General features: G+C 54.1%; 1 protein-coding gene across 1 annotated transcript; it reads right to left on the reverse strand.

Annotated features, from left to right (window-relative positions):
• Window positions 1-7,943: 7,943 nt before the first annotated feature.
• Window positions 7,944-23,396, reverse strand: LIME1 (Lck interacting transmembrane adaptor 1). Its single transcript, XM_042847376.2, has 6 exons — window positions 23,261-23,396; window positions 20,142-20,289; window positions 17,849-17,900; window positions 16,205-16,292; window positions 15,307-15,758; window positions 7,944-8,903 (listed from the first exon to the last, which is right to left on the reverse strand). Exons 2-6 carry the CDS (start codon window positions 20,237-20,239, stop codon window positions 8,472-8,474), a joined length of 1,122 nt encoding a protein of 373 aa, XP_042703310.2. The 5' UTR covers window positions 20,240-20,289; window positions 23,261-23,396; the 3' UTR covers window positions 7,944-8,471.
• Between the last annotated feature and the right edge of the window lie 4,326 nt (window positions 23,397-27,722).

A 27,722-nucleotide genomic window follows, 5' to 3' on the forward strand; every position in this document is an offset into this window, starting at 1 on the left:
ATTCTGCACTTGCTCAGCCGGTAGTTGAAGAGTTCTTTTTCAGTGTCCAGGGCGCCAGTATAGGGCTTCATGAGCCAGGGCATTAGCGGGTAGGCTGGGTCCCCGAGGATGACTATAGGCATCTCCACATCCCCAACAGTTATTTTGTGGTCCGGGAAGTAAATACCTTGTTGCAGCCGTCTAAACAGACCAGAGTTCCTGAAAACACGAGCGTCATGAACCTTGCCCGGCCATCCCACGTAGATGTTGGTAAAACGTCCCCTGTGGTCCACCAGTGCTTGCAGCACCATGGAAAAGTATCCCTTTCGGTTAATGTACTGGGTGGCCTGGTGGTCCGGTGCCAGGATAGGGATGTGAGTTCCATCTATGGCCCCACCGCAGTTTGGGAATCCCATCGCTGCGAAGCCATCTATGATCGCCTCCACGTTTCCCAGGGTCACTACCTTTGGCAGCAGTACATCAACGATTGCCTTCGCTACTTGCATCACAACAACCCCCACGGTAGATTTGCCCACCCCAAACTGGTTCGCGACTGACCGGTAGCTGTCTGGCGTTGCAAGCTTCCACAGGGCTATGGCCACTCGCTTCTGTACACTCAGTGCAGCTCGCAACCGGGTGTCACTGCGCTTCAGGGCAGGGGACAGCAACTCACAAAGTTCCAGGAAAGTTCCCTTCCGCATGCGAAAGTTTCGCAGCCACTGGGATTCATCCCAGACCTGCAGCACTATGCGGTCCCACCACTCAGTGCTTGTCTCCCGTGCCCAGAATCGCCGTTCCACGGCATCAACATGACCCATTGCCACTGTGATGTCCTCGGCGCTGGGTCGCCTGCTTTCTGACAGGTCTGTGCTACTCTCAGACTTCAGGACATCACCGCGGTGCCGTAGCCTCCTTGCCTGACTTTTCTGCATCTGCCTCAGGGAAACCTTTATGATAAGCTGCGAGACGTTGAGAGCGGCCACAACTGCAGCAATGGTCGCAGCGGGCTCCATGCTCGGAGTACAGTGGCGTCCGCGCTGTCAATGACTGGAAAAGCGCGCGAACTGTTTTCCCGCCGGCGCTTTCAGGGAGGGAGGGCGGGAGTGATGGACGGATGACGACAGTTTCCCAAAAGCACCCTCGACTCATTTTGTTACCCAGAAGGCATTGCCGGCTACACCCAGAATTCCAATGGGCAGAGGGGACTGCGGGAACTGTGGGATAGCTGACCACAGTGCACCGCTTCGAATGTCGACGCTATCACCGTTAGTGTGGACGCACAAAGTCGAATTACTGTCCTTAGTGTGGACACACACGTTCGACTTTGCAATATCGATTACAAAAATTCGATGCAAGTAAAATCGAACTACTCTCGTAGTGTAGACAAGGCCTTAGAGCGGGTTTGGGAGACCTCTGGTAGTCACACCATTTAATGCCAACAATAGGCCCATCGCTGTCCTTGGCATAAGTGGGTGCAATTCTCGTTGAAATCATCCGACCACTTCCCAGAGCTGTGTGGGAGCCTGGCCACTGGCCCGACTCCAGCATTTTAGTGCGGGAGCGTTGTCGGGTCTTCCAGCCATCGGGCTAGTGAAGTGCAAGGAGAAGAATCCATAGCAAGCTCTTTTCTTTATTCCAAAGGCATGTGCAGCTAGGGGGGAAGAGCTCCGTCTTTCTGACCCTGTAGACTGGGCTAGCTAATGCTTTTAACCCAGAACTCCCTCAGGTGAAACCTAGACTAGATTCTTGTGCCCATGTGGAATGGATTCTGGTTGTGAGACCGGGTAGGAAGAGCCTATCTGGGAACTCTGGGTGAGTATGCTGGTTAGGAGGGCAGGGTATATCAGAAGGGCACTGTTCTTGGTACCAGATGCCAACGTGAGTGCAGTTTGATGCCTCTCCGCACTACACGTAGGCCCATTCTGACGAAGAGGCCCGGTCCGAAGGCACACGCGCCCTGGCCCCAAGCAGAGATCTTCCTGCACAGGAATAGATCACATGCACATCAGAAAAAGTCACAAAGCAAATGTGGATGAAAACGGTCCAGCTTTTCCCCCAGCCCACACAGATGCAGCTATTGTTCAGCACACCCAGCCAGCATTTCCCCTTCCACACATCTGTGCACGAAGCCATCTGACAGCGATTACACTATCCGCTTCCCCATCAGAGGAAGAGAATGGGTTCCCCAGTGGTAAGAGAAAGCCCCAGCTCTTGCAGCATTCCAAACTGGGTTTGCAGGCGGGACGTTCATTTCCTTCAGCGCTCTCCAACCTTCGTTCCAGTCACTAGCTTGGGACACCTTTTCCCAGCAGAAAATCTTATCTGTAGCAGGGTCAAAGGCCACAGGGGAAATCCTTGGGAGAGCTGAATAATGAAACCATCCCACTAGCATTAGTAGAGCCATGACTCTTAAGAGGCTTTGCAGAAGTGGATGGGGCCAGGAGTCACATCACCCCCTTTGCAGGCCACACCGAGGCCTGCCTCCCTAAAGTCAGAGCCCCGATGGGAGCAGTTATGCGACATGCATAGACACACTTGACTCCTTTAGGGCCAGATCCTGCAGCCTCGGGAAGGCCTTGGAGCCAGGGCAGCTCTGAAGCAGAGAGAAGAACCCAGCCACAGGAGAGTTAGGGGGCTGGCCTATGTGCACCGAGCACTAGTCCACGGTGACTCTCCCCGCACTGCCTGGCTAGGGGCTTGGTGAGCCGAGCCAGGGTATGGCAAGATGATCCAGGACTCCGGTGAATCCTGCAGCCACAGGGTGAGTGCAGGAACCACAGGGTGAATGCAGCCCTGAGGGTGCAAAGCTTCACTCCTGCAGGGAACCCTGGGGCCCGCCTGCTTGTACAGGGGTCACACATGGCTCAGGCCTGGCCCCCACATCTTCAGCTGCATGTCCGGTGAGTCAGCCCGTTCCTCTCTTTCTGGGAAGCTAGCTGAGGAAAAAAGGGTGCCCTGCCCACTTGCACTTTCATCTCTCCCCAGCTTCCCAGCTCACAGGGAGGGAAGCAGTTCTCACCCAGGTGCTTCACGCCCATGTGACATTTCACATTTCAGGGCATGTGGCCTTTGCTGGCAGGTGGAGGTTAGCCAGATCTAGTGTCTTTCCAAGAGTTTCTGAGCCCACCTTCGTTCTATTGCAGCCCATAGGCTCTGGGCGTTCCCACCGCGGGTAAATCCAGCCTGCCTGTGACAAACAACGCAGTTGGGCAGCGGGACAGGTTTCAGAGCTCGCTGGCCAGAGATCTGTAGTCTGTTTCGTTGGCATCCAGGGAAAACTGGAGCTCTGAACTGGGCACTTTTGAAGAGCTGCTCCCCCCTGTTGGGGTTACTAGGCCTCAACGAACCCCACTGTTGCTGTCCTCGGGCCCCTGTGCCGGCAACACCCCTGCTCCCAACCAGCACTTCAAGGATTAAAAAGCTTGTGGCCATACAGGCCTTGCCAAATGCTTTGGCCCGCCCAGGGGTAGGAAACCACCTGCTAATGAGGGCAAAAACCCACTTCTGAGCAGCGATCGGCTAGGCCCAAAAGTCAAGCCATTCCCAATGAGAGTTTCCGCTGCCCTCGGAACTGGCTCCCCCCTGACTTCACTGTCTTTGACAGTAGATGCTGCTGCATTGCAATCAGCGAGGAGGGGAAGCAGAACGGGCTTCCTAATCCCCAGCATCACTGGCTCAGCACAGTAACTAACAAACGAGCTGAATGCCCAGGGCCAGAGGCTCCGCTGGTACCACTTGACATCCCTTCACTGAAGTCACTGACTGACGACTTCAACAGCTGAAGCCCTGGCCCACCAACGCTAATGTCACGTCACTTGGTTTGGGTCCATCAGCATCAGCATTACTCAGTTGTGTTACATTAGCAGCTGGAAGCTGTACCCAAGAACAGGGCCCCATTGTACTAGGCACTGCATGCTCCGCTAGTGAGAGAGAATCTTTGCCCTGCCGAGTTTACAATGTACATAGATAAGAGAGACCAAGCGTGGGAGAAGAGGAAGATTAGTATCCCCGTTTTTACGGACGGGGCACGGAGGAGCAGCGGTGCCCAGGATCACACAGGAAATCTCTGGCAGAGCCAGGAATTTATCCCCCTCTAGTACCTTAGCCACATGCTTTTAAGTTCAAAGCAGTAGCACATGGTGTGCTAATGTTATAACTACAGGCTCACTATCGGATATGTCCCCTATCAGGGGACTGTGTCTGGCAGAGGGATGGGACCAGATGTCTAGCAGGGCTTTTCTAGCGCTAAGGGCTGCGGTTCACCACTGAGCATCGGTCTGACAAAAAGGCCCACGAAGAATGGCCCATTAACTCCCTGCTGCCTGGACTTAGTGCATAGCATTTTTAAAAGGAATGTGAGCATGATTCAATAGAGGGTCAAAGCCACTGGGAGGGGCGAAGTGATTTCCATCGTGTGAAGCAGAATGCCGGCTCGGTCTCTGCACTGGGACCAGTATCATCGCTGGGGCTGGGGGTTTAGAAGGATATTCAGCCTAATTTCTGCATCGTTTATAAGTCGAGGTGTTAATACAGTGGTTAAAGGTCACCAATTGCTTGGTGCCTTGTGCTCAACTTCTATCTCGTCAGGATACTGGTTTGTCAGTTACAATCAAGGATGCCAGGAGAGCTGTTAAAGGTCACCACTGTTTCAGTGCTTGCAGAGAGGTGCCACTACAGGGCTCCGTAACCTTTAGTTAAACTGACTGTAAACGAGACGGGAACTTCAATCAGAACCAACTGGAATTACGTTGATTCCACCGCAGTAACGCTATGCCACAGAGACGCGCTAAACCGCATTCAAATATGACTGTATTTGCATATTCCCCAGAATGCACAAGGGGAAAATATTTGATATGCTACGTTAATGCCGCACGTTTGTTGACCCCTGTAGATTGCCTGCTCTGATCACCAGGGGAAAGGAGAGTAGTAAATCTATCTTAGGTGTGCATATTTGTGCATCCCGATTCCAGCGCACAATGGTTGCAATTGCAATAGCACTCAGCAAATGAACGCATGTCTTTGGCACCTGCAAACGTGGTGCACAGGTCTGAACCTCTGGGCCATGGCCCCTTGCTAACTCACAGGCAGCTCAAAGGCAGGTAAGTGTTTCCTTAGCTTCCTATAGGGCGAAGCGTACAGCCTAACCTATTGAATGGCCTTTTAAGTTTGCACCGCCCCTGAAACATTTCCCTCCAGCCGCAATCCAGAAACTAGCCTACTCCTTCGATGGTGGAGAGAGACAATGAAGTACAAAACAAGTTGTCCCAGCTGAGGAATGCAGAGTTTTACCTGTATCAATATCAAACCTTCGCAGGGCAAATCCTGACTCTGCCCACCTGGGCCCACAGAGCTCCAGGGGCAGGGGAGCTGGTGGGGTTCTGCTGGTTGGGAATAAGTAGAATTTACAAAACTTGGGAGAGGGGTTGTACCTCCAGCAGCCCACAATGCACCTCAGGGCTTTTCAAACGGCCAAGCATGCGCGTGCACAGGGGAGGTGAACAGGCCTGAGGCTCTCGGAGCAGCCTGGAGTCCAGAGCTCCCCACTCCGTGCACTGCCTGGTCCCTCCAGCTGTGCTCTGGGTTCAGGTTTGTCACGAAGGGAACCATTGCATGGGGCAAATCGACACCATTTTTAGGCTCTGCAGAGCCACTTGTCATCACCTTCGCATCCGAGCGCCTTTGGTAATGCAAACACGCTGGCACACGTGAAATGTAGCTCCTGTGTTTATTTTAACCCCAAAGCCGTCCTAGTGGACAGGACAGTAAAGTCTGCGTTGGGTGGGTTTGGTTTGTGTGTTACAATGTGTCAGGAAAAAATACCCCAAACCCAAACCCAACCCTAAGCCCGTTCTTTAGGTGAAAGTTTAAAAAGATGTTTGCTCCAGTATAAAAATACTCCCAGCCCTTTAATAATATTATTGGGTTATTATAGTGATAGGAAACTGCAGGGGGCTGCAGGCTTCCTGACCTTCAACAGCCAGCAGGAGACATCTAGAAGGAAAACAATAATCCCTGAATCTGATCAGTAGTAGATCTCAAAGCACTTTACAAAGGAAATCAATATCATTATACCCATTTTACAGATGGGGAAACTGAGGCACAGATCAGCAAAAGGTCTTACCCATAGGCACCCAGCAGGCCAGTGGAAGAGCCAGGACTAGAACCCATATCTCTTCTGAGTCCCACTTCAGTGCTCTTCTCACTAGGCAACACTGCCTCCCAAAGTTACCTTCCAAACTATCAAAGCAGTGCATGGAGGTTTGTGCCACACGATTTCTGTTACAGGGGAAGGGCTTTAAAAGGGTACTATGTTACACAGAAACTATCTACACAGGCACACATTTTGCACAGCACAGCTAGTCGAGCACTCTTGAACCCAGGCCTTGTCGACGCCGGGATTTCAGCCATCGGTGGAAGGCCCCAGGCACCCTTGTCCCGGGCGCTGCATGATTTGAATAGTTTACGTGCGGGTAAGCTGTGCTAGTGGGCCAATCAGAGCCCTGCAGTAGTGCAGCGGCCCCAGTGGCTGGAATCCCAGCGGAGACAAGGCCGGACTTGCTTTCTGGGTGGCAGTACCATTTTTGAGGCGCCTAGGGGCAGAGTCCAGAATTCTCTCCTCCTTTGCTGGACTGCGGGTTTCTCTACGCTGGAAATGCTGCTGTGTAGACGCTCATGACGGTGGTGGGAGGGGTTCTCCCATCAGCGAAGTTAATCCACTGCCCCGAGCGGTGGTAGCGAGGCAGAGGGAGGAACGCTTCCATTGACCTAGTGCTGTCCACACCAGGGCCTGGGGCGCTTTTACTACGTTGCGAAGGGATGTGGATTTTTCACACCGTGAGCGACACAGCTGGGTCCATTTATCTTTTGAGTGTAGACCCGGCCTAAGGCAAGGCAGCTGTAGTGTGTGTGTGTGTGTCCACCGTGAAAGGGTTAATTTGTACACGGCCCTGGTTTCCCCAAGCAGCAAGCACCAGTGTCTGGGGTCCTCAGGGTGTCGTCAGCCAGGGTGGGTTCCTTGTGTTACTACATTGGTTAGTGAAGCGAGGAAATTCCTAGATCCAGACAGGGCAGGCGTTAGCCCTCTGCAGTTCTGCAGAAATTCTCCCTCTTAATAAACTCTCCTTATTTTGCTAATTTGTCTCTGGACTCTCCAATATTCCAAGCACTAGAGGAGCCAGTGACTCCACGTAACCCGTTAGTGGGGCCCCACCCTAACTCCTGGGCTTAGCACATGGGCATTCTGGGCCAGACGCTCAGCCCTCTGCCTGGCGGGCATGGTGCCCGCAGAACAAGCCGTGCCCCTGGGGACTCCCCTGACCCTGGAGAATCCCAGGGTGGTGGAAGAAGGGCAAAGCCTGTTCTCAGTCACCACCAGGGCAGGCTGGCAGCAGGAGGGGCTGTTGGCAAGTGGCAGTCCCTGGGCAGCGTAACAGGATCGAGAGGGCCGTTCCTGCTGGCACTGTTTTTGCTCGGGGCTGAAAGGGCCCTGCTCAGCCCAAGGATGGAGGAGGTGTACGGGTGGCTTCGAGTCATCTTTCTCCCCTTGCCCCCAGGCCCTGCACTGAGTGCAAGGCTATCTGGCTCCAAATCGGCTCTACCTGCTGTGCATTCAGCCCCCATTGGCGTGCTCCATCCATCCACGGCACTGCCTCAGGTTCCAGCCCTCTCCTTTTGCCCCTCCAGAGACTGTGGCCTGCGCCCTCCAGCCTGACTCAGAAATCTGGCCAACGTTTGCCTTGTTTTGCTACCCCCGAGCTGTTATACCCTGGGCAGCTCAGGCTGATAATCAGAGCTCCAAGGGCCCGCCCAGGAAACCCTCACCGTCTCAACAGGAACAAACAGGCACCGTTATCCCGTGAAATGTGCATTCTCAGGCAATAAAAACCATCCTGTTTCTAGGTATCTCCGTTACTGCATTGTTAGCCTGCTGGCTGGGACAGATGCAGAAATTCAGAACAACAGGATTAAAATACATAGGGGAGATTCCTCTTTATTAAGGAAAGGGGCAGCTGAGTTAACTAGGTTTCTGTGGCCAGCTTCACTGGACCCTGCATGAAGACTCAGGCAAGAGAGCCACCCGATGTGGGTGTCTGTGCCCCCTAGAATGGGCACAACCCCTAAGCAATGCCAAACCCTGGTGGGCACCCATTAGAATTACTCAGTTCTTTTGCCTGTAGTTTTCAGGTCACCATAGGTCCACCGAGCCCAGCGAACTGCCTCGGACCGTGCCCAGCACCAGCTGCTTCAGAGGAGTTCTGCAGAAGGAGCCATGGGATACGTGGCCCGCAGGGAAAGTTTAACTCCCGTTAGTGATAGGTTGGCCTGAGACCTGAGGCAGGAGGGTTTAGAGCGGGTTGATGTTTTTAGTATTTACTGTTGTGGTGTTGGATGTTCTTGTTGTGCCTCGCCATGTGGCTGAGATCTGAGACAGCTGGAGGTCTCGGTGGAGGAGCACAGACCTTCCCAGGAAGGGGGCAGCTATACATAAGGGGTTATAAGTCTGTTACGTATATCTCCAACCCATTGGGAGCTGCCAGGGTAGCTGTGTTCCTAGGGTCCCCTTCCCACATTTCGCTGATACTTTCATACAAGTTCTCGGTGGGGCAGTTCTTGGTAGACTTGTCCCTTCTCTTGGGCTTTTTCCATTTGACATCTACTGCCTCGTAGGCCGGTTCTGGGGCTGGGTTCCTGCCATGCTCAGTCCAGGATCCATCCTTGATAGACTCATAGCAGGGCTCAGTGAGTGAGACTCGGCCCGGTGTGGACTGATACCCCACCCTGACATGTCTGAGATGGGCGGCTGGCCACCCCTGTTCTCCTTGGCCCGTCTCCCCAGTGTCCATTCCTTCAGAGGGGGACAGAGCAGAGCCTTGGTGTTTCTTCTTCTTTCCAGCTTTGCACACAGTCGAGTACATTTCTTCTACCTACAAAAGAACACCTGTGGTTACTGGGAATTCCTGTACAGCAGTGGGCCCACAAAACCCGCCCGTGTATTCCTGCCTGTGACTCACACTCTGCCCACTTCCTTTATAAAGTCACCGTATCCCACCAACAGAATGAAGGGCATCCAGGCATTTACCCAGCAAAGGTCAGTCTAGACCAGGGGGTAACGGAGGCATGATACAGAAAAGGTCGAGAATGACTGATCTAGATGCAATGGGCCAAATTCAACCCTGGAGCAGCAGAGCTGTGCCCATTATGCCAGGCCTGGTTTCGCCCCAAGACCTGGATTTCAAAGAGGTGCTACTTCTACCCAACCTCCCAGCAGGATTAACAGCGGCCCAAAGCACTTCCTGAGTCATCAGCCCCTGATCCCTGTGACGGGGTATTATGTCAAGGCGCATTAACCGGAGGGCGATAGCCTAGTACTAATTCAGCAGACGGCGCGCCCAGCTCCCCGGGACACCTGAAGCGAGGGGGCGGAGATGGGAAAAGATGCCCCCATCTGTCCCAGCCCAGATTTGTTACAGGGAATGCTGGGCAGCCGTTTCAGTCACCCTGTTCCTACCTGGGATGATCCTGGGAATTCACTTCCTTTGATTTGCCTCCCACCCTTCCCTCCGGGGAAACATCTGATCCATGAGAAACACAAGGAGCCTCCTCCCAGAAGCCTTTAGCTGTGGTGATGGACTGACTCAGCTCCCGCTATAAAGCCCTGCACAAAGTGCCCAGTGCTTCTCAGTGCCCACCACAGACCCTCCTAGGAAGGCTCCTGGTTTTCCCATTAGGACACCATCTACCGGTGAGGTTTTCAGGGTCTGAACTCGGCTAACAACCCCCTTCTCCTTTCACTATCTTCCTCTTACTCCGTGGGCAAACCCACAAAGCTCAGATCCTAGAGGGATCCATTTCAGAGTCTTGTCCTTGTGATTATTCCTATTCCTCTACTGCAGGAGGGCCCGGCAGCTCCCCTCGGGGATCAGGGCCCCACAGTGCTAGCAGCTGCTCAGACGCACGCTAAAAAGACAGTCCCTGCCCAGAGAAGCCCATGATCTAGGTTATAGCAAGAGAGCAACGTGCCACGGGGAGATGAGACGAATGGGGTGGGGGGGATGTAACAGCAAAGTGAGTAAATTACAGCACAAAAAGCCGAGGACCTGGAACATCCTCTGCCGAGCTGCGGTCAGTGGCAAGTACGTTGCAGGCGTCATGGCAGCAGCACAAAGGGCCGGGGGCTCTCTGCACTCCAGCCTGACAGGTCCTAGCAATGAGACTTTGGCACATGGCAATCCAGGCAGGTGCAGCATCCTCGGTGGAGGGCTGGTGGCCGTGGAACCCCCCCCCGCCCACTGGGCAGCAGCTCAGCCCACGTCTGGCCACACTCCAGTCTCACTTTGGGGAGGCGTTTTTCTGAAGGGGCTGGGTCTTTGGGACAGAGGGTCTGAGCAGGGAGGAGCTCTGCTGCCATTGGGGGGATCCTTGCACGTATAATCACTTGTGTACGGCACGGCCTAGCGCCGCACGGTGGGTGGGTGTAGGAACACACACGATGGTGCGTTACACCTTCAAACGCCACACCTACAAGTTCAGCATCTGCCCAGGCCCAAGTGAGCTATTGCACCGGCAGAACAGGCCCCTCTTGGCACAGTTCCCCCGGTGTGGCATGGCCAAGGGAAGGCCCAGGCCTCCCTAACGGGATGGCCGTGCTGCAGCTGGGAACGTGCCACCCAGCCAGGGTCGACAGCCAGGTGCTAGCACGTGAAAAAGAGCTGGGCGGCAGAGGCTCAGACTAGCCCCCCGAAGCTCCCCCCTCGGTGCAAACTCGCGTGGCTAGCCCACGCCGCTGCCAAAGTGCCCACACTGCTAGTTATTAGTACTCAGCGTCAGCCCCGCCACCGGCAGTCTGGCTCCCAGCTCCCAGCTGCAGTGTGGACATACCCAGAGTGTCTGCCCAGGCACCTTTGGCCCCAAAGCCAGGGAGTGGGAGCTGCTGTTTATATTGTTATTCAGCTGTGGGGCTCACTCAGCGAACGTCACTGGCTCTGGACGCTCCCGCGGGAGATGGAGGAGGAGATGTTGCTGGCACTCACATCCTCCCACCGCCCCCGCCGCTGGGGCTTGGGACGGTAACAAACAGCCTTTGGCTTTCTCTGAAGCTGTTAATGCTCCTTTGCCTTCTGGTCCCTGTAAATGCACAATCTTCGCCAGGGCCGGCTGGAGATGCTGCCACGGACCAGCCAGCAACAGTCCAGGAAACCCCGGCGGACGCTGGAGCCAGAAAGCTGGCGAGACAGGAGGGATTTGAAAAATAACACAGTGCGGAGACAGAAGGACTGGCAATCTGCCGCTGAATTCCCTCTGCCTCGACACGCTTAGGGGCTCGGTTCCTCCTGTTTGGACCCCGGTCTGGCCTCTTGCAAACTGAACCGAGCCGGCCTCCCGCCTGCCCTCTCTCCTCCTCCTGCGGCGCTCTATCCCAGCCCAAGTCCAGGTGTAGCTAGCTGCTCCTCTGGGCCCAAGTCTGCAACCAGAGATCCGCCCCCTCCTGCGGAGAAACCACCTTTACCCACTGGCCCCTCTGGCAGGCTGCATGAGAGACTTAAAATCCCGTGACTCCAGCATTCCTGAGTTCTTAGTTCCTTGGGGGTAAAAGTTCAAACTGGTGCCTGCTTGTGTCATTGCCCGGAGCTCACCAGCTTCCCACAGTTCCACCATTGTCTGCGGTGGAAACAATCTACCTGTCTTCTCCCTGCCAGGCTGCTGGCAGCTCTCAGCTGAGCCATGGCCAGGTCCGCGGCCATCACCCAAACTCACCCAGGGGAAGGAGCATTATCCAGATGGTGCCTGCGCTCTGAGACCACAAGGAAGGAGGAGGGAATTGGGCGAGGCTGGAAAAAGGCCTCTTGCATATCTGATATGCGCAGCCCTGCTAGGCAATCCCTCGCCATAAAAACAAACAGGGCAAATTCTGCTCTGCTCAAAGCACCTGCCACTCCACGAAAGTCACCAGCATTATTCTGGCTTACCCCTGCCCTGGCCGTGGCCCATTCTTTGCAGGGATCACCCTCTGCAAAACTTCAGACCTGGCGTAAATGGGAGACAAATCGACTGAAGTGAATAGATTTGCCTCCGTCCCGGGGACTGGCTTCTGAGAAGCCGGCCAGGCAGGCTCCCTGTGACCGGCTCCACTAGGGAGAACAAGCCAACCCACCTGTGCATAGTTAATTGGACAAGTCGCTGAGCTGCAGTTAGTTACAGAACACCGGGGTGCAAGGGCTCACAGGTGCCAGGCAGCCTTCCCACCGGCCCACCCAGAACAGGTGGAAGTGAGGGGCTAGCAGAACTCGACCCTAGCCCACAAGAATCCAGACTGGGGATGACGACTGGCCCCACCATACAATTTAAGCCAGAAGGACGCATAGGGAGTTGTCCAAGCAACTGAGAGACTTCCCAAGTGGCTACTGCTCCCCGATTCCAGCTCTGACCCATGGCTTAGACTTTGGCTCTGGCCACTAGATCAAACTGTCCCAGTCCCGACATTGGGCTGTATAAAGGGTTATGAGCGCTCAGTCGGGAGGCTCCAGGACAGAAGAAGCTCCGGGGGAGAGAGAAGCTACTCCCAGTGGTGCCACCCTGGAGAGCAGAGGCATCTGCTCAGATCCCCCCAGAATGCAAAGAGAGAAAGCTCCCAAGGAGAAAGACAAAGACTCCAGAGTAGCAGCCGTGTTAGTCTGTATCCGCAAAAAGAAGAACAGGAGGACTTGTGGCACCTTAGAGACTAACAAATTTATTAGAGCATAAGCTTTCGTGGACTATAGCCCACTTCTTCGGATGCATATAGAATGGAACATATATTGAGGAGATATATATACACACATACAGAGAGCATAAACAGGTGGGAGTTGTCTTACCACCTCTGAGAGGCCAATTAATTAAGAGAAAAAAACTTTTGAAGTGATAATCAAGCTAGCCCAGCACAGACAGACAGTTAGATAACAAGTGTGAGAATAATTACAAGGGGAGATAGATTTCAATGTTTGTAAGGTCTGCAGAGCTCCAGGCAGTGGAGAAGCCTGGAGACTTAGAGCAGAAGGAGACGGCTTCTTTACGTACCATGCTTAATAAACTAGACCCTGAAGGGGCACTTTTCACTGTGTACAAGTCTCATTGAACGTACTGAAAGCTTACTAGGGGAAACCGAGGCAGACATAAGTGTGGTTCCACACTGGGCTGCCAGGGGGCACTCCTGGGATGAGTGCCTGCCACTACAGCCAGGTCCGCATCAAGCTCATGCCCACCCACCCAGCGCTGGTATTTGTTAAAAAGGGCAAATATATTTCACAAAAATGTCGACAGAAACAAACCGTTTGTTCATTTAATTGAAATGTCCCACAATGTGTGTTTATTGGTGAAAAGACTGGCAATTTTCTGTGGATAAAAACATCCCCCTACCATTTTCCAGTGGAAAACATTTAGGGGAGGAAGAAAAACAAGGGGGAAGAGGCTGGGATTTCACCCATCAAAACACATACGCACAGCTCAGAATGGTTGGCTGGAAAATTTTGACCAAAATTATAATTTTTTTTTTTTTTGCAAAAAGTTTTATTTTGCTGAAAAAACACTTTCACCAACCTCTCCCTCCCCCCCCCCAACTTTTTATCAGAAAGATTTTCACCAGCTCTGCATGCAGATGTGTGCACATGTTTAAGGGAAGTGTTTTCCCTGAATCATTCCAAGGGGTCTCGTTCTCCCAGACCAATTTTGTATCCCCTCAGCCACCTGTGGAGTTGAATCCTGAGGGCCAGAGCCGCAAGTTACCTAAAGCAAAGCAAAACCTCCTGTTTCCTCCCGTGAGCTTTGGATAAGGCCCGGACTGAGCTGCCCGATGCCCCAGTGATCCCCCAAGGTGAGATCTGCCTTAGGGACTGTGGGGAACCCTTGAACCCTGCTGCACAAGTCATCCCCTGCAAGCTCCTGAACTCAGCTGATAAGCTACTCATCAGCCCAGCAGATACCCGGTTACAACAGTGAGGACAGGATAAACTGTTCTACTTCCTTCCCGAAGCACAGGCAAAATCCAGAGTTAATTCAAACCCCCTCTGATGTGTGGTTAAGGCAGGTCAGATCACCAGTACAGGCTGGGGGAGTGGCTCGCCTAGGAGCAGAGGATTTAATTAAGGTGACCAGACAGCAAGTGTGAAAAATCGGGACGGGGGTGGGGGGGTAATAGGAGCCTATATAAGAAAAAGACCCAAAAATCGGGACTGTCCCTATAAAATCGGGACATCTGGTCACCCTAGATTTAATAGACCTAGAATCTTAGTCCAGTAGGCATCAGCACCAGCCCAATCAAGCTTTGTTTGAGGTGGACCTGGAATCTTCCTGTAAGGAAACCTTCCAAGGATCATCTTGCAGCTAGTCTGCACCCAGACCCCTCCCCAGAATGAAAGCAACAGCAACACTGGTTAAGTGTGTTCTTTAGTGGGGGAGGGAAGGCGGTGGGACTCCAGTTTAAGGGGGAAAGAAATCAAGGCCCACATTTTCAGTACTGCATGTACATTTGCATGTGCATTTACTAAGATTGCGCATGCAATTCCCAACACTTGGGCCTTTCACAGGCACAATATTGACACTTCTGGGGCCTCCTGCTCTAGTTCCACTTAGAACTTTCTGAGAGCTTAAAAATTATCCCGAGCTTCTGGCTTCCTTCTTGCATTCAGTTCTGTTCCCCCCTTCCACAGGAGGGACCCAATCTCCATGACAGTGGGTTTGCAAGTCGATTCCCACCTCCTTCACCTTTCTTTACTAGAGGTGATGAGTTTGGATGACTATCCTCAAACTCTGGGCTGTTCCCACACTGTTTGCTTTGACTAGTCACCATTCATGGCGAGTGGTTGGCTGCCAAAGTCACATGCTGCCATTTCTGCTCCCTGATTGGATAACTGAGACATTTCAAATGGAAGGGGCTGACAAACAATAAATAAATCGGTAGATTCATAGAGTTTAAGGCGAGATCCTTTACCCTGAACCTCCTGTATAACAAGGGCCAGAGAATAAAGCACTCAGCTCTTTGGGGCTTGTCAGTCCTTGTGCTCTGTGTTTCTTCAGCTCCCAGCACAACGCCCCCTCTCGGTGCTATTGCTAATAAATATACCCTTTCTGCCGACATTCAGGAGGCTGGCGGGATTTGTAACCGTTTCCACAGATCTCCCCGGCCACCTGAATCCTCACAAATAAAGAACAATGCGACCCCCTGGATAATGGCAAGCCAAGCTCTGGGTTTCCATTCAGGACCAGGCGGCGTGTTCCTACCCACCCAGCACCGACACTCCCGTCCCCCAGCGCTGTGAGGCTCAGCGCGGGAGGAGGTGATGGATGTTACTGTACCTTCACCGCTGCGGGGTTACAGGCAGCTCCTTCCCAGCCTTCTGGGTCTGCAGGCCCCACGGAGGATTCGCCCTGTGTCTCATCCTGGAGCTCTGGCTGGAAATTCTTCTTCACCTTGCGGACACAGGCATACTCAGCCGTCACTGCCTTGTCCTCCTCGCTTAGAGGGGAAGCCTCCATTGGGGTTCCCAAGATGGGCATCGGTTGAGGCCCTTCCTGAGTCACGGCCGCACACTCGTACAGCGCCTCCGGGGCTGGTTTCAGCGGGGCTAAGAAGGACACGTTTGAGTAGGTCTGGTCAGGACTCAGGGCGTCAGCCGAAGGGTTGGAATTGGGGATCTGGGGCAGCTCTCGGTGCAGCAGGATGCTGAAGCTCGAGCTATGCACGGCTCCTTCTCCATCCCCCAAAGACCCTGATGGGTAAAGGAAATCCACGCTGGCTGGTCTTTGGTCTGGGAAGAGAAGAGAAGGGGCGTGAGGAGTCCGCGCTGGAGCCAGCCAGCTCTTGTAGGGGACGCTGGCTGGCTCTTTCAGTGGACTCACCAAGCAGAGTTAGAAAGATAAGTGATGATAATTCCCTGCCCTTGCCAATCCCCCTTCACCAGGAAGCTCATTCACAGCGTGCAGCGAGTGTCATTGCTCATGCTAACGAGGAGGACTTGCACATGCAACGATCCTGTGTGATCGCAGGAATATACCAGCCATCCAGGGGCAGGCAACGCAGCCCTACCAGAGAGGATGTCAGGAGAACCACCCCCGTATCCCTGCAGCTGGAAGGCTGCGCTGCCCCGCGGGCACAGCCACTATCTCCCTTCGCATCGGTGCCCTCCCAGCCCCAGAGCCGCCGGATCGCTCTGCACCTCAGCTCCAGCTACCGTAGAACTTTACAGCCACTCACGCTCGTCCGTGCGCTTCACCCGGTTGAGCTCATGCAGTTTGGTGTCAGATTTACTGAGCGATCGGAGCTGCATCTGCCTCAGCAACGACTGCAAAGAAAGGAGGAGACACACCAGTTAGACTCATAAGAACATAAGAGCGGCACACTGATGGTCCAGCGAGCCCAGTGTCCTGACTTCCGACAGTGGCTGGTGCCAGCTGCCCCAGAGGGAATGAACAGAACAGAGCAATTTACAGAGTGATCCATCCCGCGTCATCCAGTCACAGCTTCTGGCAAACAGAGATTATAGGACACCCAGAGCATGGGATTGCATCCCTGACCATCTTTGCTGATAGCCACCGATGGGCCTATCCTCCATCAACTTCTCTAATTCTTTTTTGAACCCAGTTATACTTTTAGCCTTCACAACATCCCCTGGCAGTGAGTTCCACAGGTTAATTGTGTGCTGTGGGGTGAAGTACTTCCTTTTGCTTGTATTAAACCTGCTGCCTATTCATTTCATTAGGTGACCCCTGGCTCCTGTCTTATGTGAAGGGGTAAACAACACTTCTTTGCACATTTTCTCCACACCATTCATGATTGTATAGACCTCGATTATGTCTCCCCTCAGTCATCTCTTTTCCAAGCTGAACAGTCCCAGTCTTTCTAATCTCTCCTCATATGGAAGCTGTTCCACACCCGTAATCAGTTTTGTTGCCCTTCTCTGTATTTTTTCCAATTCTAATATATCTGTTTCAGATGGGGAGCCCAGAACTGCAAGTAGCATTCGGGGGGTGAGGGTACCACGAATTTATATCGTGTCATTAGGAAATTTTCTGTCTTATTATCGGTCCCTTTCCTAATGCTTCCTAACGTTCTGTTCGCTTTTTTGACTGCCGCTGCCCGTCGAGCAGACGTTTGCAGAGACCTATCCACGATGACGCCAAGATCTCTGAGCGGTAACCGCTCATTTAAACCCAGCATTGTGTACGTGTAGCTGGGATGATGTTTTCCAATGTGCAGTACTTTGCATTTACCAACCCTGCGGCCGTTTTGTGGGATCCCTCACAATGGGAGAGGGGGCACCGCGCCCTACAGCCAGGCTGCACTGTCCCAGGCCCTCCCCGAACGGCTCCGCCCGGCAAGCCTGCTCCAGCCGCCTAGTGCAGTGCTGGTGAACTTTCCCTTCTGATTTACGCACATCCAGCAATAGCTCGGACTCAGCGCCCTCTCCCCGTCACGTAATACGCTTGGTGGAGGCCGGTCCCGGCTGTTTAACGAGCACTCCAGCTCCCTGCTGCTCGTGTTTTTGAATTATTGCCTCTGAACAAACTCCTGTGTCGGCTAGAACCTGGCTCCCGGCTCAGCTGCAGAGAAGACTCGCTCCACCTTCCTCCTCAACAGGTCTTCCCCAGAGTCTTCCAGACGGTCCTAGCTAGGTGCTGCGCACCCCCAATTCTCACAGAGCCAGGAGGAGGTGCTCAGTGCAGGATGAGGCTCTAAGACAGCTCATTTCTAGAGCTTTTCCTGCAACAGCTGCTGTCCAGGAGACGGCCATCCCGGCCCTTTCCTAAGGCAGTGCCGCCGGGCTCCCCCAGGCCAGCTCCCACTGGTTGTTGCCTGGCTTTGGGGCCGTTAGCTTATCTAGGAAATGTGCGCACTTACCACATCTACCAGCTTCACCCCATCCGGTGGGACCACCTTCTTCCTAGCTTTCCTGCAAGGAGAGGGATTAAGCCAAAGGTTGGATGGTGGCGAAAGATCCGCCAGCAAGCACCAGGTGAGAAGAGCTTTCCTGTGGCCTGGAGGGCAACATTTTCAAACGTGATCAGCGTTTCTGGGGGCCCAAGTGGAGAGGCCTCCAACAGGCCCGATTTTCAGCCTGCCCCTGGGAATCAGGCCCCAGTGACATCTCTAGCTGGGCACCCAAAACCACCGGTCACTTTCTAAAGCCTCGGCTTTAACGTATTGTCTCTGTGGAGCACTGGTGAACAGTAATCACCCGAGGAATCTGCTTCTCACGGCTAGCCCAGCGGATCCAGTTGTACTGTATCCAGGGTCTTACACTGTGCCCATCACTGTTATATCTGAGGCCACGTTTCCTACTGCAGGTACAGTGGTCATGATCCTAATGAGAGCACCGTCAGCGAGCGCTCTCGGCTTCCTGAGACTACTCAGTGCATCGTACAGCTGCGCGGCTCAGTCAGACGAACACACCACATCCTGCCTGTGCGGGCACCAGCTGCAGCATGCCCGTGACATGGTATCCTGTTGGCACTGCACAGCTCCTAAGCTTGTACAACACGATTTATCGCGTTTGTGCCCGCCTCACTGCACCTGTGCCCGGGAGCCTGCCCGCCACTCTGCATCCACGCCCACACGCTCCCGTGAGCACGCCCGCCGCTCCGGATCCACTGGGCCCATACACCCCTGTGACTGTCCTGCCTCGCATCTTTCCAGTGCCCCCGCTAGCCAGGCCTGGACACGGTGGGAGGCGGCACGCCCACACCCTGCACCTCCTGCAGCACTGCTCTCCTAAGGGCGGCTGCCACTTGGCCCCCCCTTCTCCCCTGCACGTCTGGGCTCTCCGACAGCCTGGTGCTGCAGGGCACCCTGCGTGCTCCTGCTGCGCTTGGCGTAGGAATCCTGCCCACTCCCTTTACCTTGACAAGACCTTCGACGTGCTCAGTTGCATCTAACCCTGATGGAAACCTCAAGGCTCCCTCTTCAAAGGGCCTGGCATCTCCGCAGCTGTGCCGTGCCCTCCTTACACATCAGCCTATGGGAAGTGCTTAATGAGGATCTGGTGGGATTGACACATGCCTCCAGGCCCCGGCCGCTTTCCTGGGCTCGTGCGGCTGCCAAGGGGCGGAGGGGTGTCGCTGGGAGCTTAGCTGCAATCGGGCTCCTGCCCAGCCAGCCCTTGCCCAGCCGGGATCACTTCCCCCTTGCATTGCAGGCTCCCCTAACCTCCCTGCTCTGAATCTCTGTGGTGGCATAAGGGCCAAATCCTCCTATTAGCCGCACCCCACCCACATGGCCTGGTGACACTGGGAGCAACGGCCCAACCCCACCTCCAGTGGGCAGCCCTTTGTCCTAAGCCTCCCTAGGCCCTTCCCAGGACAATCCAGTCTGGCCTCTGCAAGGAGACAGATCTTTCCTGGTCCCTTGGTGGGGGGTTAAGTCAGGTCTCACTGTACTTAGCCGGGACAGATACGTCCAGCCCCCTTTTTACGACAGCGAGGGGCAGCTGCTCTGCCAGGGAAGCGCTGGGGCCTGGAGACCAGGCATCAGAGAAGCAAGGGGAGAGACGCAGTCGTAGCTGAGAGCACAGGGCTGATTTGGATCCCATCCCCGCCCTCTGCAGGGCTGGGAGTTGCTCTGGGAACCGGGAGCCTGGCTGGGCTTTGTGGCTTGTGGTTTGGGTTGGCTGGAAGCAGCAGCCAGTTTGGGAGATACCGGCCTCTCCCTAGCCTGTGACTCATGTGTTTGCAGCCAGTGCAGCGCTGGCTTGGAGCTTTGTTCCTGCTTTGATGCTGGGGCAAAACCTGACAGGGATAGTCCTTGGTGGAGGGGAGAGACGTGAAGCAGGAGGGTGGGAGCTTTTGGAAGCTGGCTGCATGTCTGCAGCTGGGGGTTTCATCCCAGGCAACTGAAATCTGGGCACTGGGGTCCCCCTACTCCTGCACTGCTGAGCTACAGGGATAGGTGGGGATCCACACAGCATCAGCTAAGCTCCCACAGCCTTGCCCCAGCATGCACGGCGCCACGGTTGGTTGCATTTGAGGGACAGCGGGACTTGGGGATGGGAGAGAGGGGCCGACATACAGACTGCCACTACCTAAGCCAAAGGAGATCCATGTATGAATTAACCCTTCCATGACCCATGCAAAACTCCTCAGGTTTGCTCTCCCCTGACTCACGGTTTACGCTGTGAGAGGGAGGGTCAGCCATGTACCTTCTGCAGGCAGCACACAGGGCTGAGAGGAAGACCAGGACACCAAGCAATGCCAGTCCCAGGGCGGCAGTGAAGGGGGGCAGATGGGGCCCAGCCATCCTTTCACCACGGTCTGGAGCCACTTCAGAAATCCACTTCACACGGAGATCTGCGGGAAGAGAACATGGGTCATTAGTGCACCCTAAGGAGAATGCAGAGGGCATGCCATCTAATGTCCCCGTCTTGGGCAGGGGACCACGCAAACAAGGAAAGTAATAGTGCCACGCTTGAAAATGTTATTAAAGCTAATGTTAAAAAAATGATAGAATACATAGGCTGGGAAAGGAGTGTCTGTACATCTGGGTAGAGTGCTTAGACTATCCACAAATACAGCCATGCATCCGACGAAGTGGGTATTCCCCCACGAAAGCTCATGCTCCAATACGTCTGTTAGCCTATAAGGTGCCACAGGACTCTTTGCTGCTTTCACAAATACAGAGTTAGTTTTGAAAAGTCACATCATACGTAGAGCACATAATCCGCCATAACCCACATTTCGGTGAATAGATTTAACAATACAGTTTAGATACTCGGGTACATCACTCAGGAGAAGTTGGTTGTGGAAAGCAAACTATCTCAACGAGTGGAGGCCGTCCCTCAGTCATTGAGAATTAGGTAGGTTGTCCATTTAGAGCCAGGTCTGACGGCCTGAGCACGATGCCAGGCCCCAGCAACTCCTGGCCTCCTGTCTATCCCAAGCACAAAGCACCACAACAAGCAGTTGGCTGGCACGTCTTGAGCTGGCAGCAACGTATCCACGCTCCGTAGCCGAGCCCAGGATTCAGGCTCCGATTGGCCCAGCGGGTCGCATTACCTGGGCCAAGGGTTTTAGCTGAATGCAGCTACAACAGCATCTTCCCAGCGTGGATGGGAAGCCACAATCCTTGCAGCCGATCTCCTGCTCCTCCTACGTCCGCCTCTCCTGCTGCAGCTCGTGTGGTAGTTCGACAGCACAGACGTGGAGTCCAACAAAAACGGACCAAACCCCAGCACAGTGCGCAGCTCCGCCCTGGAGGTAGGTGCTAACCGCTCAATAGCCACCTAAAGGAACTGCCCCGCGAATTACACTTTGGCAACCGGCACCCAGCTTGTCCTGCCAATGAAGTCTCCTAGAATGGAACTGCTGAAATTCATATGATTTGCCGCTAGGGGGAGCCAATAAGGACGCTTTGAGCCAAAGCATTCTTGTGGCTCTGCCACTGTCTTCAGATCCGGCCTGATTTCCCCTTTTCCTAGACACATGCTGAATGGCTGGAGTAAACAGGTCTCCCTCCTTGCTGAGTTTCTAGGGCTCCGGGGCTGTATCTTGTACGCACTCTCTCTCAAACGGCCGAGCGGGCCGTGAGCCTGTGATCTCCCAGGCAAAGGTGTTTTGGGGGATGGATGCCGTTCCTCACCTGGAAGGCAGAGTTGCAGCTCAGCAAGAGGGCTCCCTCTTCCTTGCTGCCGCTTTGCGCCAAGCCAGGGGAGAATCCCACGCAGCCGTTCCTGGCACGGCCCAGCCAGGTGGATTCCAGCATCGCTAAGTCTCACCGTTCTAGCACGAGGCTGGCTCGAGTTGGTGCTTTTCTTGAAGCCCCAGCTCCTGGGGGGCATCACGTTATTAGGTGCCAATCGCAGCTTCCACTTAAAAGAAAAAGTTCCTAGCCCACATGGTTGCCTAGAAACACTGAAGAACATGACCCAAGTGCTCCCTAAGGACTCAAACAGCGCGAGGCCAAGGAAAGGGACCCCAAATATATTATTTTTCAAAATCTTATCATTTTTAAGCCATTCTTATGATTTCTGGGTGCCTGACACCTGATCTTTGAATGCTTGGGGCTGCCAATACTGGGATCCCAACTATAAGCCGGGGTCTAATGATACTGGGCATGACACCACTGAATTCTGGAGCCGTGGCACTTTGTCCTGGAGCCAGCCCGATCCTGGAGTAATGGCACCTGCTTGGAAGAAAGGAAGGGAGGGGAAAGAAGAGAAAAAGATGGGGGCCCAGAGCATAAGATGGCATTTGAACTCTGACCCACCTAATGCAGCAGAATCAGAAAGGGAGGGGGGAGGGAAAGTTTCAATCGGGCCTGTCAGCGAGTTCTTAACAGAGCCAGCACAGGGGTGATGTGCTTGGAAATGAATATGGAGTCAGATTAGCCTGGTATTTACACAGAGCGGGGCTAAGAACAGGGCATCTGCTCTGCATTCAAGCGGGCATGGGAGTTGCAGGCTGAATCCAGACTGGGATTCAGGGTCCATGGTGCTTCTGTCCCACAAGCTATTCTGGTAGCCACTGGTGGAAACCCTGCAAGATCGTCTGTTCTCGTGAGATTTCTCCTTAGGTCCAAATCTCCCAAGAATGGCTGTTCAGGACCTGAGATCCCAGTGGGTAACAAGCCTCTCCTGGTTCTGATCCGAAACTAAAGGTATAACGGCGTGGAGGAGAGACTCTGATCCGGAGAGTCAGATCCTCCTGAAATTCAGGGAGCTTCAGCCGTGAGGTTCTGGGCGGGGTCCAGCTTTAGGTTTTGATTCAACCTAAAATGAGAGGCAGCCCCCAAGCCTGAAATCCCCAGCCTGGGTATTGGGTCCATGCAAAGTTGGGAGCCTCAATGTAGCAAAAAATGTGTGAGGGAGAGTCGGGTTGGCATTAAGTATTGCCATGGGAAGGGGGCTATCTGGGAGCTCCCAGTCCCAGAGCACCCGACCTTGGTCTGGTGGTGGCATCGCCTATCCCGCCCTGATATCCCATTTTCCTTCCTCGGAAGGACACAGCTCGTACCCCCATGTGCCCGCTGCCGGACTCTGCCAGGACATCACAGAAACCCTCTGCCATTAACAGCCTGCCTGCACTAGCCCAGCTACCACACCGTCACATGCCCCCTCCGGGGGACATGGCAGATGGAGTCAGCCCACTAGGACGTGGAAGGGGGCCCTCTGGCACTGGAACCCGGTGCCCCAACGTGCACATATGGCTTGTGTGGACAGGCCTGACAAGGCCAAGTCCAGCTGGGGCCAGGGCCTATCTGCAAGACTCCTTGGTGCGTCCAGGTCACCCAACCGCTCCTTCCCCACGCCCTCCCCCCACTCACCACTCTGGCCGGCACATCGAGGCCCTGGTCTCGTGGCTCCGGGGACGGGGTGGCAAGTGGAAATGCTGTGCCCACTGTCAGAGAGCTCGGCTGCCGCACATTTCCACGGCCTCTCGCAGAAGCAGGCTCGAGTTGTGGGGTGAGTAACAATGGGAAGGCAAACAGGCTCTGTGTCAGCACACAGGAAACCATAAGGGCTTCACAGTCAATCGCACCGCCTGCCTCCCACACCCCAGCCAACCACCAGACCTACTTTAGCAGCTGTGTACAGTGGGAGTGGCTCTGGTATTCTCCTTGGGGCCTGATCCTGTGGCCTCAGCAGGCACTCCCCCCACCCAGGCTCAGGCCCTTAAGAAGTTAAGCTCTGTAGAGCAGCAGCTTGCCCGTGACACGAGTCCTATAGGCAAACCAACCCCCAGATTCAGAGCTGGTGCAATGGCGCTTGCTTCCATGGAGTTAAAGCCGGTTTAACGCCATCGCAGCATCACGGACACCAGCTCGGAGTGTGGCCCATGGCTTGGAGACCAGGTCGCGCCAGAGGGAGAAAGCAGCCCCTCTCCGGCCTTGGATATTACAGTGAGAGCTGAGCCTTGCTGAGGTCAGAAAGGGGCTTATAAGAAAGGGAGAACAAACTCATGTGGGACAAAACGAAGGGGAAGGGATAGCTCAGTGGTTTGAGCAGTGGCCTGCTAAACCCAGGGTTATGAGTTCAATCCTTGAGGGGGGGCACTTAAGGATCTGGGGCAAAATCAGTATTTGGTCCTGCTAATGAAGGCAGGGGGCTGGACTCAATGACCTTTCAGGGTCCCTTCCAGCTCCATGAGATAGGTATATCTCCATATGGGGGGGGGGGGGGAAGAGCAGGGCTGCAGGCTCACCCCCCTTTGCCCTAGATATGCAGCGGGTTTTGAACCTCAGCCCGCCCTGTGTTATTTCAGAATCCAGTGCTGTCCTGGTGTGGCCTTTTTCCACTTCCCATGCACGCTAAGTCACCACTGTGTGAGCCCAGCCGCATCCTGTGCTCAAGGTATGGCCCCACCGACTGGTTCAGATGCTGTCCGTGCCCAGGGGACCCAATAACCAGGATGGGGTTTTTGGAGAGGACTGGCCAGCCGTTCCTCTGCCTGGAAAAGGCAGAGACAAGACGCAGCCTCTGCTGGCTGGATTCTCAGCCCCTGCACACATCACATCTGGTACTGGAAACAAATTCCTTTCCTGGCCTCTGCTAATTTCCCCTGGTTGAGGCAGCTTGCCCAGCCCCTGCTGGCCTGAGGAATGAGACCAGACTGGGGCTTCAGCCCCCGGACATCCTCACTGGCAGCGCAGGGCACCAACCAGCACGAGGTCTGTCCTGGGTTGTAGCAAAAGTCACACGACTGGGGCGGTGCTGACTTACAAGGCTGGGGCGCAGCCAGATTTCTCACGGGAGCTCCTTAGGCCTGCAAACCAGTGACTGCATCTAGCTCCACCCACAGTCCGCAGACAGACCCACACTGAGCAGTACCCTGCTCCCACCTGCCCCCTTCAGAGGGGCTGAGTGCTTCCACGCAGCCGCGCTGGCCGGCTGGTGCCTCCCATGGCACACAGCCAGGCTTCTGGCAGTGCACGGGAGGCAAGTTCCGTCTGCTGTCCCTTCCTGCCCAAGCTGCCGGCGTGAGTGGGAGAGGACTGGGGGCGTTCATCACATGGCACAGGGGGTGTGGGATGTTCTCCCATCCAGAGGGCTAGGAGGGAGGAGTGACCAGGCTGGGAGAAGAGCCATCTTAGAACCTGCTTGAGCCTGACCATCGCCTCACAGCCCTGTTCACGAGCAGGCTTGGAACCTGGCCCACTCACACGAGTAGGAGCCAGGTGTTAAACATGGCACAGAGGGACTCAGCCACGTGAGCAGCGCAGTAACAAGCTGTAGGGCTGCTGACCCCTTTAACAGGCACCCCAATGCCGTCCCCAAGGGGCTGAGGCTTTCCTGCATGCAAGCAGGCATGTAGTCACATCCTCTCTGGGTTGGCTCCACTTCCATCTCTCGGGGCAATCAGTTTCCTATGCCCCCTGCACCAGGACCACAAAACGAAAAAGCCACAGCTCCCCTCCACCTGGCCTACCAACCCCCCCGAGCGCGCTCACTGTGGTCTCCAGTGCATCCGACGTGCTGCAAGAGAAACAAGACGAGAGAGTGCGCCGCCGTGCAAGGTTTTGCAGAAAAGAGCAAACTGTGCAACGGCACAAGGGGTTAGCAAAACTTCCTGTGACACGGGATATGAATCTGCTATTGCCTCTTACCATCTATGGGCCTGGCCCTGAAAGGGCACTAGCAACTGCGTCTAAGCACCGTGCATGTAACCAGGGTGCTTGCATGCTTTCCACCACCACTGTGCACAGGGGTTTCTCTTAGGCCACATCTACACTACAAAATCAAGTGTGTCTACACTTAGCTTCTTGTTTCGGTGGTGCGCGTCCTCCCCAGGAGCGCTTGTATCGATTGTACTGTCAGTGCAGGGCATTGTGGGATAACTTCTGAAAGACAGTCGACGTAAGGGATAGATAAGATGACAGTAATTATCATATTGCCTCTATATAAATCCATGATACACCCACATCTTGAATACTGCCTGCGGATGTAGTTGCCCCATCTCAAAAAAGATATATTGGAATTGGAAAAGGTTCAGAAAAGGGCAACAAAAATGATTAGGGGTTTGGAACGGCTTCCGTATGAGAAGAGATTAATAAGACTGGGACTTTTCAGCTTGGAAAAGAGATGACTAAGGGGGGATATGATTGAGGTCTATAAAATCATGACTGGTGTGGAGAAAATAAGGAAGTGTTATTTACTCCTTCTCCTAATACAAGAACTATGGGTCACCAAATGAAATTAATAGGCAGCAAGTTTAAAACAAACAAAGGAAGTATTTTTTTCCCCACACAACGCACAGCCTGTAGAACTCCTTGCCAGGGGATGTTGTGAAGGCCAAGACTATAACAGAGTTCAAAAAAGAACTAGATAAATTCTTGGAGGATAGATCCATCAAGGGCTATTAGCCGGAATTGACAGGGATGGTGTCCCTAGCCTCTGTTTGCTAGAAGCTGGGAATGGGCGACAGGAGATGGATCACTTGATGATTACCACTCCCTCTGGGGCACCTGGCATTGGCCACTGTTGAAGACAGGATACTGGGCTGGATGGACCTTTGATCTGACCCAGTATGGCCGTTCTTATGTTCTTAAGCAACGCAATGTTACTATGCCGATTCATAGCTGCGGAGAACGTGGCCTTGCGGAGAACTGGGTGCCAGCACTGGACTTTACATAGTTGTCGCACAGACTAGGGATGGGGTAAGATTTGGTTGAGTGCCAGCCACATGGCAAGAATTAGCCATATCTGAACCTAACCAAGTTTTCCATTAGGCAGCACTTCCAGTGCAGAAAGGGACTCTGCACCTGTCTGGATAAACCTCCGCCATGGGGCACAACTCACAGGCAGTTCTAAAGGTGGGAGTTTCAAGGCCACATGCGTGTTTGTCACACCACAGTTGAAAATAATGCACTTTCTGCCTTTGAGGTTTCACCCACTTCCCTCTTTACAAAAAACGTCATCTCTTAACGGACGGACTCTCCTGCTTTAGCCGTTCCCTTGTTAAAGGGAAAGGACAACCCAATGGAGCTTTAGAAACACAGATGCGGACAACGTGCTGGGCTCTGAGACAACTGTGAATCCTCCTTGTCCTATTCTCTCTTCCTTCGGCCAGGGGAGGCAGCAGCACCAGGCGGCATGGAGAGGCCAGGGTGTCAGCGTTCTCTCTGCCACTGATTCACTGGGGGACCATGGGAAGGTCACTTACACTATGTGCCTTGTTCTCCCTCTCTTTAAAAAGGGGATAATGGGATTGATGATATAAGAAGCTTGGGAGTCTGCCAAGAGCCTTGAGAATCTTGGAGTGCTATAGAAGGACAAAATATTTTATTTTGCACAGTCCTATGGAAAATAAGTCACACCTGGCCTAAGCCTGCTTATCTGTAGCTGGCCCTCCTCCCATATCCATGCATGCAGGCCACGTACGTAGGCACAGGGCCCTAGGCAACCCAACAGGCAGCATAAACCCCAGGACAACACTGCCAAGGTGGATGTGGTGCTGAACCCAGAAACTAGGAGAAGGCGAGAGTCCTATTCTCCAGGGCTGCTCTGGTATCCCAGTTGTTCCCCAGCTGCCAGTGGCATCCACAATTCTCTTCCTCACCCCCCAACCTCTAATGGCATGCTGAAAAATGAGCCGGGGGTTTCCACCCCCATGCAGACGGAAGGATGGGGGTGGGAAGAGAATGACTTAGGGCAACCTCCCATCATTGCAGCCGCCATGCTGAAAAGAAGCCAGTGAAGTAAGGCCAGGCAATGAAACAGCTGCTGCTCACCTCGACGGACAAGGCGGCACAGAGGCAGATTCACTACCCAGACAAACAGCTCGCAGTC

This window comes from Chrysemys picta, chromosome 13, assembly GCF_011386835.1.
Source record: "Chrysemys picta bellii isolate R12L10 chromosome 13, ASM1138683v2, whole genome shotgun sequence".
NCBI lineage: Eukaryota > Metazoa > Chordata > Testudines > Emydidae > Chrysemys > Chrysemys picta.